Source organism: Pleurotus ostreatus (assembly GCF_014466165.1).
Source record: "Pleurotus ostreatus strain PC9 chromosome Unknown scaffold_7, whole genome shotgun sequence".
In the NCBI taxonomy this organism is placed as follows: Eukaryota; Fungi; Basidiomycota; class Agaricomycetes; order Agaricales; family Pleurotaceae; genus Pleurotus; species Pleurotus ostreatus.
This window is the reverse complement of record NW_023503162.1, coordinates 1,959,021-1,973,756: the sequence shown is the minus strand read 5'-3', so window position 1 is coordinate 1,973,756 and position 14,736 is coordinate 1,959,021. Positions and strand designations below refer to the sequence as shown.

The window sequence follows — 14,736 nt, the reverse complement described above, 5'->3', positions numbered from 1 at the left end:
CGAGGAGCTAGCTATGGCCCCTCAACGCCCCGGGGACCTTCCAATTGCTACCCCAAACTAGCCGCCAGCGGCACTTACGCCTACGGTACTGGCTGTAAATTCCTGCACACCAAGTCGGTGTCCAAAAGTACTGTAAGCCTCGCACTGGCTCGACGGCCGCCCATGTCTCATGTCGTCTCCAAGCCCCCTGTAGCCCCCCACACAGCAAAGGGACACACAAATGAGTCAAAGAAAGAGCGACGCGCCTCGAATTTCCCTGCCTTCTTCGCCAATTATCCTGAGTTCCAGTACAACCCGGCAAAATCTGCCATCCTCGAATTCAACCGACTTTGCAAATCTTGGCGAAAGAAGGCACACCAAGACTTTAAAGACGCGATGGTGAAGGAGTTCAATGATATCTATGGGACCGACGAAAGCAATATCGATTCTTGGCGCAAGATATGTATCGTTTTGGACATAGATCCCTTGCCTGACACTGTTCAGGAAGCGAGAGATGTAAGTCGGGAGCCCGGGTCGCCATATGCTCTAGCAAGTTTTATCTTATCGTCGCGATTTCAGGCAATTTTGTCGAAGCATATCAATCTCGTTGACCTCACCGAAAATCCTAGGGGCCGTGTCCGCATTTTTGATTCACTTAAAGCCCTCAGCACGTACACCAAACGCACAGAAAAGTATTTCCCAAAGAAAAATGCGTACGCAGGGGGACTTCTGAAGTACCTGCTTCGGGAGATTCATTCCAAGTACGCAGGACATAGGAAACCTGGTGATCGCCGTCGCCACCACCAGTAGCAATTCGTTGGTATCTAGTAGCATCGTGACTTGCTATGCCCCTGTACTGAACCCTTTTATAATTCTCACGATCACATAATTCATCCCACACTCACATTTTGAATGCTCTTCATCTGGTTTTGTTTCCAACTTCCATCCACGAAAATCGAAAATCGACGATGGGGATGGATGGCGATGAAGACTCGCTGTTCGGGTCGCCGCCACCCGAAGCTGCACCAGCGATACCAAGAGGTAGGTCGCCGTCACCCCTCTTAGCTCTTCCAGGCGTATCTACAGCTTCTCCCAGTCATTTGCCATCAACATCAGCACCCATCGCAGGACCACACCCTCAAGCGTCCGCAACATGCTCTGCTGCCCCTCAACTCACAAATCAGGTAGTGGTTCACGATGGCCCACAATCTCGGCGCCCCGCTGCAGCTTCATCGCGCTCGCGTATGACTCGAAAACGGCGGACAACAACAAAAAAGACATCTGGCGCGTCGTCTACGCGTACGCCCACTCCACAAATACAAGTGCCTGGACCGTCTACGCAGCTGCCGAGGAACTTTTTGCGGAATCAGTCTGCTTTACTCGGTCTTGCTGGCCTCGTGGGGCGAGTCAAGCCCTCAGCACTTGCGCTGGATCGTGGTACCACGAGAGATCTGCCTATAATCATCGATTCATCTGCAGTGCCTCCAGTACCACCTACAGAGCAGACGGGCTCTGCTGGTACTCCTCATCCTCAGCCCTTCACTGTTTCAGAGCTTCCTAGGTTGACCGACGAAGAGATTGTCGCTGCTCTGGTCGACGAACCGGAGATATTTCCGCTGCTGGAGAACATTCTTAAGCTGCATGCCAATTCGTCGAGCACTACGCGGAATCCTCCTCCACCGCCTCCTCCTCCTCCTGCGCCTGGTCCGCCTGTCAGAGTCCTCCCTTCGCCCCCATCACCAGGCCCACGCCCGCGGAAACGACGCAAATTGAAATACGTACCTGCAGGCGCCGTTGATTGGGACGTTCCTTACCCGTTCGCGCAAGGTGAGGGGCCTGAGATGTACTACGCTACATGGGAGCACACGCGGGGACGACGGCTAGTGCAAGAATTCGTGGAATTGGTAAAGAAGGCCACAGAATCGGCTGCGAAGAAGAAACTTATGAAGGAGCTGGGACAGGGCAATTTGGTGTATTACAGACCTGGCGGCAGAGATGACGGCCCACGGTCGATTGACGGACAAATCCAGACGGACCGTTGTACTCCGGCGTCGTCGATACCTTCGTGTCTGGGCAGCCCTGCACAGTCGTCGCACCTGTTCGATTTCTCGGATATATCTAATGCCCCTCCGATAGACGACGCCGCGTCCTTCTCCAATAACTTCGATCAGGGCTTCCTCGACAACTGGATATCGATGCTGGACGCGTTTCCTGATGTTCGTGACGGCGCTTATGAGACCACCACCGCAGCCCCTGGGGACTTGAACATGAATTTCGACGCCGTAGATTTTGGATTGGAATTCGATGGGCTAGGAGAGCTTGGTGGTGAGGATTTTTTCCTGTGCGCTCAGACATGCCGTGAACTATTTGCTTTAGATGGCTTCAACGCGTCTGGATTGACGGTCGATCGACCGATCCAATCGAACACGCCGATGTTCAGCCACAATCCGCCTCCCGATTCAGCTATCGACCCTCAACTGTGGGCATTGTCGATGCCGATGGACGTTGATCCTGTCCTCCCTTATCCGATCTCGACTTCGACGACGTCTGCGTTGCTCCAACATGATCATAATCACGGTAATACCACATCACAACAAGCCACCAGTAGTAACAGTGCTCTGGCGTTGGACCGCCCGCTCACGCCGTCCCTTAGCATCACATCCCTCGCCTCACCCCACTTGTCACAGTCGTCCTTTCGAGACACGCCAGAGGTTGTTACGCCCTCTGCGAGCGTCGTGGGCTTTGGCGATATGCCTAGTGTTGGATTCGGCGGGTCGGTGGCAGGATCTATGCGTCACGAAGGCGAACTCGATGAAGAGGAGTGCAGGCGTGCTAATAGCGGGAAGGGGAAGGGGAAGCAGAGAGCCATCGATCTCGATATGGATGTCGATGTTGATTTCGAACGTATGGTTGGACAAGGCATCTTTAACGCTACCGACGTCCCAGATGGCTTTGGAATCCCCCCATCATCTACCAACGTCACTCAGCAGGCCATGCCAACAAAACTTAATCCATTAACTTCGAATGTTATGCTTCCGTCGACGACGTTACCAGCACCCTTTCCAAGCGCTAATGCCAATTCTCAATCACCTTTACCAGACAACGTGCGTTGCTTCCGAGGTGGACAGACACCTCCCTTTACTCCAGGTACTACCCCTACTCCTACGGCTCTCCCACAGCCAGTAATACCACCTCCTACATCCTCGTCCTCTAATCGCCCCCCTCGTCGGACGCGTAAGCAGCCTAATCGCACGAGGTCCGCGCCGTCTACTTCAACACAAACGATTCATACTTCGCTACGGACGACAACGTCAACACCATTGCCTCCACTGCCGCCGCCAGTACGCAGGACTGCGCAAAAGAAACAGGAGATTCTGCAGCAAGTGAGGGAAAGGCTAATGCTGCTAAAGGCAGAGTATGAACGTGCGAAGGTCGAGTATTGGGAGTGCGGGCTGGAACATGCGTGTATGGTGCAGATGGGGAAGGAGCTGAGGAAGAATATGAAACCTGCTGCTGGGACGTGAAGGCGCTGACAAGTAGTCACACTAATTTAATGTTTTCGTCATATCGTCCATGTATAATGTACACGTTGCATCACATATTTACTTTGCTATCCTAGCGTGTATACTTGTAAGATCATTGATCCACTACGAAGATACGACTACATGATTTCACCGGTCTGTATAGTACTCATGGGTTGCTGGCGGCCTCTGCGGCGGCCCTGGCGGCGGCCCCTACCAGGCCTCCTATTTCCCTTGTACTTGTGAAGAATCTCACGAAGCAAGTACTTCAACAGTCCGCCCGCGTAGGCATTTTCCTTCGGGAAAAACTTCTTCGTGACAATCGTATACTGTCGCAGCTCTTCAACGGAGCCAAAGCTGTGGACACGACCCGCAGGATTGTCGACGAGATCGATGAGGTTGATGTATCTCGTCAAGACTTTCTACATAGTCATCTCAAAGATGAGCGCGCCAAGCAGATTGTGGTGGCTCCCGGTACTTACATCTCTCGCTTCTTCGAGGGTATCAGGCAGAGGATCGAGACCCACAACGACACATATCTTGTGCCAGGAGTTGATGTCGTTCTCGTCTGTCCCATAGATATCGTTGAACTCCTTCACCAGCGCATCTTTGAACGCCTCACGTGCTTCCTCTCTGTCAGGATTATATCCGCCCCAACCCATGAATCGGCAAAGCCTATAGAATTCTGGAATTGCAGAATTTTCTGGGTTGTAGTCGAATCCGGCATAGTTGGCGAAGAACGCGGAGAAATTTGTCCATGGGGTCACTGATGCTGATGGTGCGGGCGTACGCTTTTTCTTCGATCTCCTTCGATGTCTAGCGGCTGGGTGTGGAGCAGCCTGAGGCTGGGAGATAACATGATGACCTAGCGATCTCAGAGCTGGAAGAACACTTACAGGACCTTGGGTCGTTGCCCCTTGGATGTGCTGGAATCTGCACCTAGCACCGTAAATGCAGGTGCCGGCGGCGGCGAACTGGCGGCAAACTTGGAGGTTAGGCATTGGTATTGTTGGGATACAGACGGGCCATCCGCAGTACCCCAAGCCTTTATATACTGAGCGTTAGGTCGTGTGACGGGAAGTTCGAAGTGCACGCCTTGAGGACCCGCGATACAAATATAGCGAACTGAAACCTTGCATTGCCTGCTTGTCCTTTCTTTGCGAACGGGCATATCTAAGAGCACCTCTGGCATTAATACAACATATTGTACCGGGCCTTGGCTTTTCTGTGAGTGAAGTGGTGCACCTGAGTCGTTCGTTCGTTGAATCCTTTCCGAGGTATGCAGAGAAAATAAATCAGGAGTGGCAACGACCATTCAAGTCCTGTTTGAAAGGCGGAAGTATACATGCTTGCAGTTGTCCCAGTACCGGAGCAAACATGGCACGGATGCGCTTGAGGACGATCGGAAGAATCAAGATGGATTTGTGGAAGGTGGAAAGACTCAGCGCCTCAGGGGTTCCCTGTCCGCCAGAGGGCTGTTTAGAATCAATGTCATTAAGTGAAAGATAGGAACCCATAAGATAAGAAACGTTATCTTAATGTAGCATTTGGCGAGTAAATGAGGAGGAATACATTTTAGAAATGTAGTGACGGTAACTCGGTAAGTAGTACAGAGAGGACGTGAACGCTCCGAGGGTCATTTACCTGAAGCGGCGACGGCGGCTTCCAAAATCGCTGGGCCTTCTGTTTCCTTTATACGTACCATGAATCTCCCGGAGCAGATACTTCAGCAGCCCCCCTGCATACGCATTCTCGGCGGGGAAGTATTTCCCTTCGTCAACGGTGTACTCGCGGAGATCTTCAAGGGATTCAAAACTGGTAACATGGCCCCCAGGATTGTCTACGAGGTCGACGATATTGATGTGCTTCGACAAGACTTCCTAGAATTGTGACGGTGAGATATGAGCTTTATTCAGAGTAAGTAATCCCCCGACTTACATCTCTCGCTTCCTGAAGAGTGTCAGGCAAGGGGTCTATGTCCAAAACTGTACATATCTTGTGCCAAGAGTCGATATCGTTCTCGTCCGTCCCATAGATGTCATTAAACTCCTGAACTAACGCATCTTTGAAGGCTTGGTGTGCTTCCTTTCGGTCGGGATCCTCTCGATCCCAACCACAGAAATCACAAAGCCGGTAGAACTCGAGAATGGCCGAATTTCCTGGGTCGTAGTCGAACCCAGGGTAGTCATCGAAGAAAACGGTGAACTGCGTCGTTTTTGAACGCCGTTTCTTGTGTTTCTTTCGCCGTCCTGTGGAGGAAAGTATGGCCTGAGGGTGGGAGGCAACGTGAGAATCAGTTGATCACTCAGATAGCAGAGTTCTTACAGAGTTTGGGGCCACCGACCCTCGGACGTGCTGAAACTTACAACTTCCGCCATAGGTGCAAGTACCGGTGGCAGCGAATTGGCGGCAGACTTGGAAAGAGGGCATTGATGGGACGAAGGGACATAAACAATTCCCCGCGACAATCCATGCTTTTATATACTCAAACGCTGGGCCGTGTGACGGGAAGTTCGAGATGCATGCCTATGAGGACCCACAAACAATCCAATAATAGCCAGCTTAAAGCTTATGACCAGTCGTCCTTTGGTTTCAAAGGGCCTAGGCAAAGATACTTGACTCCTTAAGTATGAGTATGTCCCCTTTGGTGTTATGCGGCCTTTTCTTTGAAAGGATCAGTATGTCCTTGTTCGTTGAGCCTCTGCCATCTCTCCAGAGAGGCTGGGCGGGGTGTGGGAGATATCAGAATCTTGCTTTCAAAACGGCGAGAATTGGTGAATATGTAGGTTGCTAAGACGTATTTGCTGGAGGCGTGAACTTGACTGTAAAATTCGACCTCAGCGCCTTAAAGGGCCCCTATCCTCCTCATGAGTACGACTTGTGCTCTCTAGAGGCTAGATACATTAGAAGGCGTCGAAGTTGAGGCATTAAATCAAAGAGAACAGATGCTGAGCCCTGTAAATCGGTCAAACGATCGTGTGAGGTGAAAGTCATTCAGAGAAGTACTCTGCGGCATGCTGTACATTGCCTTGTTGTATAAATGAATTACGATGGTGTTGACTGTCTGAGCTTTGTGATGGAGGTCCAGAATACTTGTACAGGCTCTAAATGTCAACAAACTAAGCGACATCTTATTACTATGGGTTACGGCGGCGCCGGCGGTTACCACCGGGTCTCCTATTTCCTTGGTATTCGGAATGAATCTCCCGAAGCAAGTACTTCAGCAGACCCCCTGCGTATGCATTTCCCCTGGGGAAATATTTGCCTGTGGCTATTGTATACGTGCGCAACCCTTCGAGTGAATCATAAACGCGAACACGCCCCGTAGGATGGTCAACGAGGTCGACGAGATTAATGTGCTTTGACAAGACTGCCTAAAATCGCGCCAATGAGTGTCAGTTTGATTCAGAGCCTGTAATGACCGTGACTTACATCTCGCGCTTTCCGCAGAGTATCAGGCAAGGGGTCTATGTTCACAACGGTACATATCTTGTGCCAGGAATTGATATCCTTTTCGTCCGTCCCGTAGATATCGTTAAACTCCTTGACCAAAGCATCTTTGAAGGCTTTATGCGCCCTCTCTCGCTCAGGATCATCCCGATCCCAGTGATTGAAATCACAAAGCCGGTAAAATTCGAGGATGGCAGAGTTTCCTGGGTTGTATCGGAACCCGGCGTAGTTGGCGAAGAAGGTAGAAAAATTCGCGCCTGTCTGAGACAGCCTCACAGCCTCAGAATCGAGTGCTATTTCAGGTAGTAGGAACACTCACAGGGTTGCGGACCTCTGGCCTGTCAATGTGCTGGAATTGACACCCAGCACCATAGGTACAGGTGCCACTGTTGGCGAACTGGGGGCAGACTCCGAGGCCAGACATCGACGGGGCAGACGACCATTTCGTAACATCCTAGACCTTTATATACTTAGACCGTGGGACAGCAAGTTCGTGGTGCACGCGCCTTGAGGACCCACCATCACCAATACAGATATAGCCAACTTGACCTTGACCTCTTCACCTCTGCTCCTCAACGGAGCCTGAACAAGGAAATTTGACTCGGAGGCCTTGAGATACACCCTTTAACTTGTCTTGCTTTTCTCGTGAAAGCGCGAAGGCTTGTTTAACTCAGCGCCTCAGGGGTCCCCTGGCCCCTTGAGCACGGTTCGGTGACTTTTGCGACGATTAAAACCACACCAGTAGAAAGCATCAGGATCAATGTCATTATGTAGATAAGTAGCAGAAGTAAGGAGAAGTAGTGCAGGAAATTATATAATAATCTTATTGTTGCTGACGGCGACGGCGACCTCGGAACCCGCTAGGTCTCCTTCTTCCTTTATAGGTACCGTGAATCTCCCGAAGTAGATACTTCAACAGCCCACCTGCGTACGCATTTTCGGCAGGGAAATACTTCCCTTCGTCGACGGTGTACTCGCGCAGTGCTTCAAGGGATGCGAAGCTGGCGACATGACCCGAAGGATTGTCGACGAGGTCAACGATATTGATATGCTTCGACAAGACTCCCTAAAACCATGACAATGATTATAAGCCTTCCTCAGAGTACATATCAGTGGCTTCGGCTTACATCTCTCGCCTCCTTAAGAGTATCGGGCAAGGGGTGTATGTCCAAGACGGTGCATATCTTGTGCCAAGAGTCGATATCGTTCTCGTCCGTCCCATAGATCCCGTTGAACTCTTTGACCAATGCATCCTTGAAGATTTGGAATGCTTTCGTTCGTTCAGGATCCTTCCGTTCCCAACCCTTGGAATCGCAAAGCCGGTAAAATTCACGGATGGAAGAATTTCCTGGGTCGTAGTCAAATTCAGGGTAGTCGTCGAAGAAAGTGGTGAATTGCGACGAAGTAATTGTACGCTGCTTTTTGGCTTTCTTTCGCGGCGGGCTCGAAGCGGGCTGAAGTGGGAGACATCGTGGAAACTGGCCCGTTGTTCAGATAGTAGGGTGCTTACCGAGCTTGGTGTCGCCGACTCTCGAATGTGCTGGAATTTACATTTACCACCGTAGGTGCAAGCACCGGTGTCAGCGAATTGGTGGCAAGCTTGGAAATTGGACATTGCTGGGGTTCAGACGATACTATCCCAACAGACAAAGCCTTTAAATAGTCGCGCGGTGGGCCGGAAGTTCGAGATGCGCCCCTTTGAGGGCCTGTAAATTATTACATAAATTTACCACCATGACCTGGCCTTCACCAGTCGACCTTTGTCTTGGGATAGAGCGTCGACAAAGAAATGCAAGGTAGTCTATATACCAACCAGCTTCTTCTTGGAAGAGTTGGTACAACTTTGTTTAGCGAGCCCCGTCTTCCCGGTAGAAAGCAGCTGGTACTAGGGGAAATGGCGAACGTACAAAGCCTTTTCTTCCAAGGGCCTGCAGCATGCTTGCCGTCACACTGGCAGTGGTCACCCTTCAGCTTATGTTTCCTCCGTCGATATTAGGGGCCCCCTGTTATGGCGGGCCGCTCAACGACAACGAGCCTGATATCTGAACCAAGTCAAGACAGTCAAGGATAGCACGAAGCGACAGTGCATATGGGATTGCTATACAAATGGCGTCATACCCATGGTCGGTGGCACTTGGGCAATAGGCTTCACGAGGCGGTTGTGCCTTCACGGTAGGCAGTACCGCCCAAACCTAACAGGAACCAGCAAACTTTGAGTTTAAGCACGCCAGAATGTTTATTGTATGTTCCATAAGTAGTACAAGTGCGAGCATAATGGAGGTCGAGAGTCTAGTTAATATGAAGTCTTGAAGGATGCCCGTGACCGACCTCACAGCTCTACCTCCGTGATGGAAGCCCAACCCCTTGTGACAAAGATGTCAGACAAGTGAAGGTGTCAAAAAAGGGGACATCGCACCTAGTAGCATGAATCTTCTTAACCTTCAAACCACCGAGCTTCACCATTTCCTCAAGTTGGGGTTTAGTGCGTTCGAATGCTGTATGATGCATCATCAGCCACTGCCACCACCGTAAACTCCGCCGCGAACGCGTGTCTCGCGGGAAGGGATAAAGGTCTGCTTACAGTTGCAAAGAGCGGTGAGGGAGACATTGATCTGGTGCTGGATGCGACTGGCATCGCCGAAGTCCACAGGGACGAACGCAGGAGGAGGCACGGGAGAGTACGTTTCGCCCAGTTGAGCCAGAGAATCTGTCAAGGCAGGACCGGTGGGGGAGGTATACCCGGCTTGGATAATGGTATCAATGATCAGAAGTCGGCTCTATATGCACCATATCAGCCACATGGCCGTGTCATGTCCAAAAGGATTTTGAACACACATCTGCGTTCAAGACGTCGCGAATTTGTTTAAGCATCTCCGCGCCTTTCTCAGTTGACCAATCGTGAAGGACTTCATACGAAGATAAGAAAGCGAAGAGCATGCATCATCAGTAAGTCCATCGGGACCGATTGTATCGGCTGTCCAGGTAAACAAGTACACACCTCGTTGCATGACGAAGACATACTTGCCCTTACGCTTTTGCGGCTTGAAGAAATCTTGCGCCTCAAACGTAACACGATCGGACAGGCCCTGAGCTGCAATGAAAGATTCGGCGGCCTCGCGTGTCTCAGGGAGATCTTGAACAATGAAGCGCTTGATTTGAGGGTACCTTTCATGAAAGAAGTTGCACCAGTAAGTCGGCTGTGAGGAGCCAAGAACTTCCCCAATGGAACGTACTTCTTGGCGAGAGAACAGCAGAGTGTTCCTTGTCCGCCACCGACATCAACAATGGCATCCTTGCCTTCAGCGATAGCCACCCAGGGGAAGTCAGCGGCGACACCGGGGTCGGACGTGGGGCCTACGGCACCCAAGCTGGCAAATGGTTATACGTCAGTTGATGGCTTCGCTATTGATAAGGAGGGGACGTACGCAAGGCCAAATTTAACAGGTTCTTCGGGATCCTTCGTAAGCCAGCCGTCAGCCCCAAAGAAAGAAACCTCGGTGTTGTACTGAAGGTTGAACGCGGTATGGAACGGGTCATCTTTCTTTCGGTACTCTGGATCAGGGTGGTTGATAGCGTTAGGGAACGATACGCTGATCTTGTTGAAGAGCTCGTTCCTAGAAGTTGGCGAACATGTCAGCAATGCGAGCCATTGGGGCGGTGTTTGGCCTACATGTAGGTAGCAAGATGGTATCCGGGCAAATTCTTTACGATGACGTTGCTTTGTCTGTTGTTCGCGAAATAGCCAGGCTTAGACTCGCGGAACCACCCTTGAGTCATAATGAGGCGCAAGACGCGTTCTTTTCAAAGACAGTCTTCAGGATTTGTTCAACTTATAAAGTCACTGGGAATGCGTACCGATTTTCAAGCCATCGACTCCAGTCTTCTCAGCAATTTCTGCGACTGATAACCCAACTTCGGGATCAGGCGCGCTGGCGAGGATGCCTGCGAGGTCAATATCGGCTGCAAGTCGAACACAGGCAGCTTCCATGGTCATCCATGATGTTGCGGCGATGGTATCGTGGGGCGAGGCAATCAGAGTTTTGATCAAACCCTACGAAGGTGGGGGAGAGGTTAAGTCCATGTCCATCAGGGTTGAAAGCTTTGTGGGCGGGCTTACCAAACTCGCCAGAGCAGCTCGGCGTGCCTCATACATAGCCGGTGTGGGCAAGTAAGTGATATCATCGATAGGATGGGGTTTGGACGTCGTCAAAGATGGTTCTGGGAGCTTCTGAGCAGCAAGCTCTGCCTTGAACGTGTCGATGGCGGCGTTGAGAGTGTTCTGGAGACTAGTAAGCTCAGAGATCGTTGACATCGTAGCACTTCTGGGGTGGTTGGTGACAAGACGGTATCTTGCAGCTCCTTAAATTCTTTCGGAGTTGTTATCATGGCAGCCTAGTGAGAGGATAGCTTTGTGGGTCCGATCCGTTCTGATGTAGATGCGCCGCGTGATGAGCAAATACCAGAAAAGCAGTATTTTTCCATGAGAAGGGCGCGCCGTAGAAGGATTCCATTTCGCTTCTTGGCAAGCGAAGCCAGGGCCTATGGTCAATCTGCTCGTTGCGCTCATGGTCCAGGGTTGCGTGACCGCGTACGTTTTCGTGGATCGATCACCCGTATATTTGGTTCCGCAAAGGCGAGATTTGTTCTCAGCGGAAAAATTTGTAGATTCCAGGCAAGGAAAATACTCTGGATGTCATGTCTCTAAGAAACTGTATTCCAGGGTGCTGGGTGAAACATAGGCTAAGAATGTGACCCTCTTCAAGGTTGTATGCCTGTACGTACAACTTAGTGAAGGTGGTGCGTTGGATCGGCGTGCAATTGCACTGTATAGTACTTTGCGTTTGTGGTGGATTATCACCGTTTTAGACGCTTCTTCCACTTTTTTGACCATGGCGGTCGATAAACGCGCCACAGCGATGAAGGGCAGGAAGGAAGCGTGTAAGGAACCGAAGTGAGGAACGACAGCAGATCTGAACTTGTGACGGGTGACGTGACGAAGTCCGAAAATGGTGGACCAGGATCGAGGTCAGCCACAGGAATCGTAGGTCCAAAGTTCTATATTGATCAGGACGGGGACTTCATGAATTGCTTCCCTTACCGCCAGCGACCCTTGCGGCACAGATTTGGCGCTACCGGCATAAATACCAGCATTTGGTCTCTGCATCCAACACTGTCACCTCTCTGTCCCAACCCCATCCTGTACCAGTGAACGCCATGGCCGGCCCCTTCGACCTCATAATTGGTGCGTCGCGTTTCATGCACGGTGTCTACATTGGCTAATAGCTTACGAAAGGCGTCCTGCTCATCGGACTGTTTTGTGAGCACGCTTTTACGGATTTTTCCTTGTCGGCTAGAAATGTCTGACATTTGCGGCCTAGTCAACACCTATCTTTATGGGCTTGTGACCTATCAGTTCATCGTGTACAGCAACACGAGTAAGTTTGGCTCGCTGCGTGTCTTTAATCGATGCTCATATCTCGCTTCTAGAGTTCAGTGACCCTCAATGGATCAAGTAAGTCAAGTCAGGGAGCTCCGCACACGCCTAAACTAAGTGGACAATAGGATCATGGTGGGCGTATTGTTCGTGATTGATACGATCCACACTGCGGTGTAAGCTCCATCTTGACAAAATCTTACGTTCGACGCGGGCACTAATTTGGTCTCCAGTGGTATCTACATGGCATGGGATATGTGGTACGTGCCTACGCGACTCCTTGGTTGGTTTACGCGATTGAGAAAGGATAACCTAGCGTCACGAACTATGGCAATCCTGCGTCCCTTCTTCGTTCGTAATCATTCTGCCTCCTCATTTCCAAACGCTCATGACTTCCCCTCCATAGTCGTCAGCTGGGCGATCCCCTTCACTGCATGTGCGACGTCGGTGGTGGCGATCATCTCGCAATTCTTCCTTGGTCATCGGTACCAGTCCTTTCTTTGCTTCTAATGGTACTCGCATGCTCATTGCTTTCAGTGCCTTCCTTCTCACCAAGAGCTACATCCTTGCCACCGCCATCGGAATTCTCAGTATCTTGGGCTTCATCTTCGGCATGATAGCCGGTATCAAGTCTGGTATCGCTGGCGAGTAAGTTCGAACACCCTCTGCTACTCGCAAAATCGCCTCTGAACCTTGCGGTGAATAGAGTCTCAAAGTTCGGTCCTCTCAAGCCCTATGTCATTTGCTGGCTCGGATTCCAAACAGCCGCCGACTTGTTGATCACTGGTGAGCTTAACCTTATTCTACATCGCATCAGAACCCTCAACTAACGTTAACTCGCCGAATCCCATAGCTTCACTGTCATTTGTCCTCTCCCAGTCGAAGACAGGCTTCCGTCGTACCGATACCATCATCAACCGCCTCATCCGTGGTGCCGTCCAGACCGGGCTCTTTGTCGCCATCTTCGCCCTCGCCGACTTGTTCTCCTTCGTTCTCCACGGTGACACCAACTTTTACGCCATGTTCGCCTACCCCATCGGCCGTATCTACACGAACGTAAGCCCCTCCATCCCCGCCGTCGATCCTGCGCGCTAACCCCGAATCACACAGACTTTGTTGGACACGCTGAATGCCCGTGCGGATTTGAAGAACATGACCAACACAATTGACATGGACTCCGAGGTGCGTCCACATTAGTTATCTGAGGCTACCGGGCGCTGATTGCTCGGTTGCAGAGTAACGCAAATGCCTTCCGCATGAACAACAGCCACACGCTGCACTCGGTGCAAATACAAAAGGAAGTCATCTCCGACACCCACTTCGACGGAACGGATAGCGTCTTCCAGTCGTCCAAGGGGGCCGCAGTGTAAATACACCTCACTACCGTTGAGAGTCTATTTATCTCGCCCGGGCCACTCATTCGCTAGATCCTTCCTTTCGTTTTCGCAATCTTTTGTCATTTGTCAATCATATGTACATATATCACTGGGGGTTCGTCATTGCTACAGAGGGAAAGGAGTTCCGTTCCGAGTCGTAGTTATTTAGAGATTAGAGCTGAGGGTGAATAACAGATTCCCTGTCGCAGAGTATCGCATTGCTACGATGAAGTCCAGGATGGGAAAACTTGATACTGATGCTGATGCATTGATGCCGATTGTATTGTGGTGACGATCAAGGATCGCTACTCCACCATCGCTATGACTGTCAGCAAGCAAGCTAGGACCCTGACTGATCTTCTGATCATTTTTCTGCCAAGCGCTGGCAAGAACAAGTTGTTCTGGAATCTGGTCCGTGGAAGAGATGATCCTGCATGGACACTAGTCGCAATGTGGATGTGCATAAGGACGACGCACAGCCAGTATACGGCCCCACCAGTCCACCAAGACCTAGAGGTACCTGAGCAGTAATCTGCAGCAATGAGGCCTGAGGTTCCTAGCTGTAAGACCCTGCATGTATGATGCACCGGTCAACGAAGTGGAAGCAAAAACATCCCTGCGTGACCGCGCTTCCCATACACCTCCGGCCCATGCTTGATGGAATCTATCATCCGTCTTCCATCACGCCGCGTAAAAATGACCATCCTCCCTTCACTTCACTACTGGGTGATCGTCGAGTCCTGAGGAAGATTCAGGACACGCGCACACGTACTAGCATGTTATGGAGTCGGCAATGCACAATGAGATACACATATTACGGTATCGGTGGACGTCGAGGCCCACGCAGGTACTTGTACGCCAACGTGTGGGTGGGGGAAAATATTATACGAGCGCATCCCATGCCCATGCGGCTAGTGCGTAACGACACAGAGCCTGGGGAGACCTGGGGAGCAACAAAATGGATTTAGGGAGGTTG

General features: G+C 51.0%; 8 protein-coding genes across 8 annotated transcripts; 3 read left to right on the top strand and 5 right to left on the bottom strand.

The window, feature by feature from the left end:
- Positions 1-162: 162 nt before the first annotated feature.
- On the top strand, positions 163-789 carry PC9H_009915 (uncharacterized protein; the record flags this gene model as incomplete). Its single annotated transcript, XM_036779412.1, has 2 exons — positions 163-495; positions 559-789. The coding sequence occupies 2 exons, from the start codon at positions 163-165 to the stop codon at positions 787-789; spliced, it is 564 nt and encodes a 187-aa protein (XP_036628801.1).
- Positions 790-947: 158 nt separating this feature from the next.
- On the top strand, positions 948-3,503 carry PC9H_009914 (uncharacterized protein; the record flags this gene model as incomplete). Its single annotated transcript, XM_036779411.1, has 1 exon — positions 948-3,503. The coding sequence occupies one exon, from the start codon at positions 948-950 to the stop codon at positions 3,501-3,503; it is 2,556 nt and encodes an 851-aa protein (XP_036628800.1).
- Positions 3,504-3,581: 78 nt separating this feature from the next.
- Positions 3,582-4,501, bottom strand: PC9H_009913 (uncharacterized protein; the record flags this gene model as incomplete). The annotated part of the gene is made up of 4 exons (XM_036779410.1): positions 3,582-3,606; positions 3,741-3,922; positions 3,983-4,266; positions 4,447-4,501. 4 exons carry the CDS (start codon positions 4,499-4,501, stop codon positions 3,582-3,584), a joined length of 546 nt encoding a protein of 181 aa, XP_036628799.1.
- Positions 4,502-5,136: 635 nt separating this feature from the next.
- PC9H_009912 (uncharacterized protein) lies at positions 5,137-5,930 on the bottom strand (the record flags this gene model as incomplete). The annotated part of the gene is given in 4 exon segments (XM_036779409.1): positions 5,137-5,183; positions 5,203-5,380; positions 5,439-5,768; positions 5,826-5,930. 4 exon segments carry the CDS (start codon positions 5,928-5,930, stop codon positions 5,137-5,139), a joined length of 660 nt encoding a protein of 219 aa, XP_036628798.1.
- A 707-nt stretch (positions 5,931-6,637) lies between these two features.
- On the bottom strand, positions 6,638-7,374 carry PC9H_009911 (uncharacterized protein; the record flags this gene model as incomplete). The annotated part of the gene is made up of 3 exons (XM_036779408.1): positions 6,638-6,874; positions 6,933-7,211; positions 7,270-7,374. 3 exons carry the CDS (start codon positions 7,372-7,374, stop codon positions 6,638-6,640), a joined length of 621 nt encoding a protein of 206 aa, XP_036628797.1.
- Positions 7,375-7,773: 399 nt separating this feature from the next.
- On the bottom strand, positions 7,774-8,565 carry PC9H_009910 (uncharacterized protein; the record flags this gene model as incomplete). The annotated part of the gene is made up of 3 exons (XM_036779407.1): positions 7,774-8,016; positions 8,078-8,404; positions 8,461-8,565. The coding sequence occupies 3 exons, from the start codon at positions 8,563-8,565 to the stop codon at positions 7,774-7,776; spliced, it is 675 nt and encodes a 224-aa protein (XP_036628796.1).
- Positions 8,566-9,279: 714 nt separating this feature from the next.
- Positions 9,280-11,262, bottom strand: PC9H_009909 (uncharacterized protein; the record flags this gene model as incomplete). Its single annotated transcript, XM_036779406.1, has 10 exons — positions 9,280-9,313; positions 9,367-9,445; positions 9,532-9,727; positions 9,786-9,856; positions 9,949-10,115; positions 10,184-10,318; positions 10,376-10,564; positions 10,621-10,717; positions 10,806-11,001; positions 11,068-11,262. The coding sequence occupies 10 exons, from the start codon at positions 11,260-11,262 to the stop codon at positions 9,280-9,282; spliced, it is 1,359 nt and encodes a 452-aa protein (XP_036628795.1).
- A 902-nt stretch (positions 11,263-12,164) lies between these two features.
- On the top strand, positions 12,165-13,754 carry PC9H_009908 (uncharacterized protein; the record flags this gene model as incomplete). Its single annotated transcript, XM_036779405.1, has 13 exons — positions 12,165-12,192; positions 12,244-12,267; positions 12,329-12,385; positions 12,438-12,462; positions 12,513-12,560; positions 12,618-12,644; positions 12,701-12,735; positions 12,791-12,869; positions 12,922-13,032; positions 13,091-13,170; positions 13,238-13,440; positions 13,495-13,566; positions 13,620-13,754. The coding sequence occupies 13 exons, from the start codon at positions 12,165-12,167 to the stop codon at positions 13,752-13,754; spliced, it is 924 nt and encodes a 307-aa protein (XP_036628794.1).
- Positions 13,755-14,736: the final 982 nt, after the last annotated feature.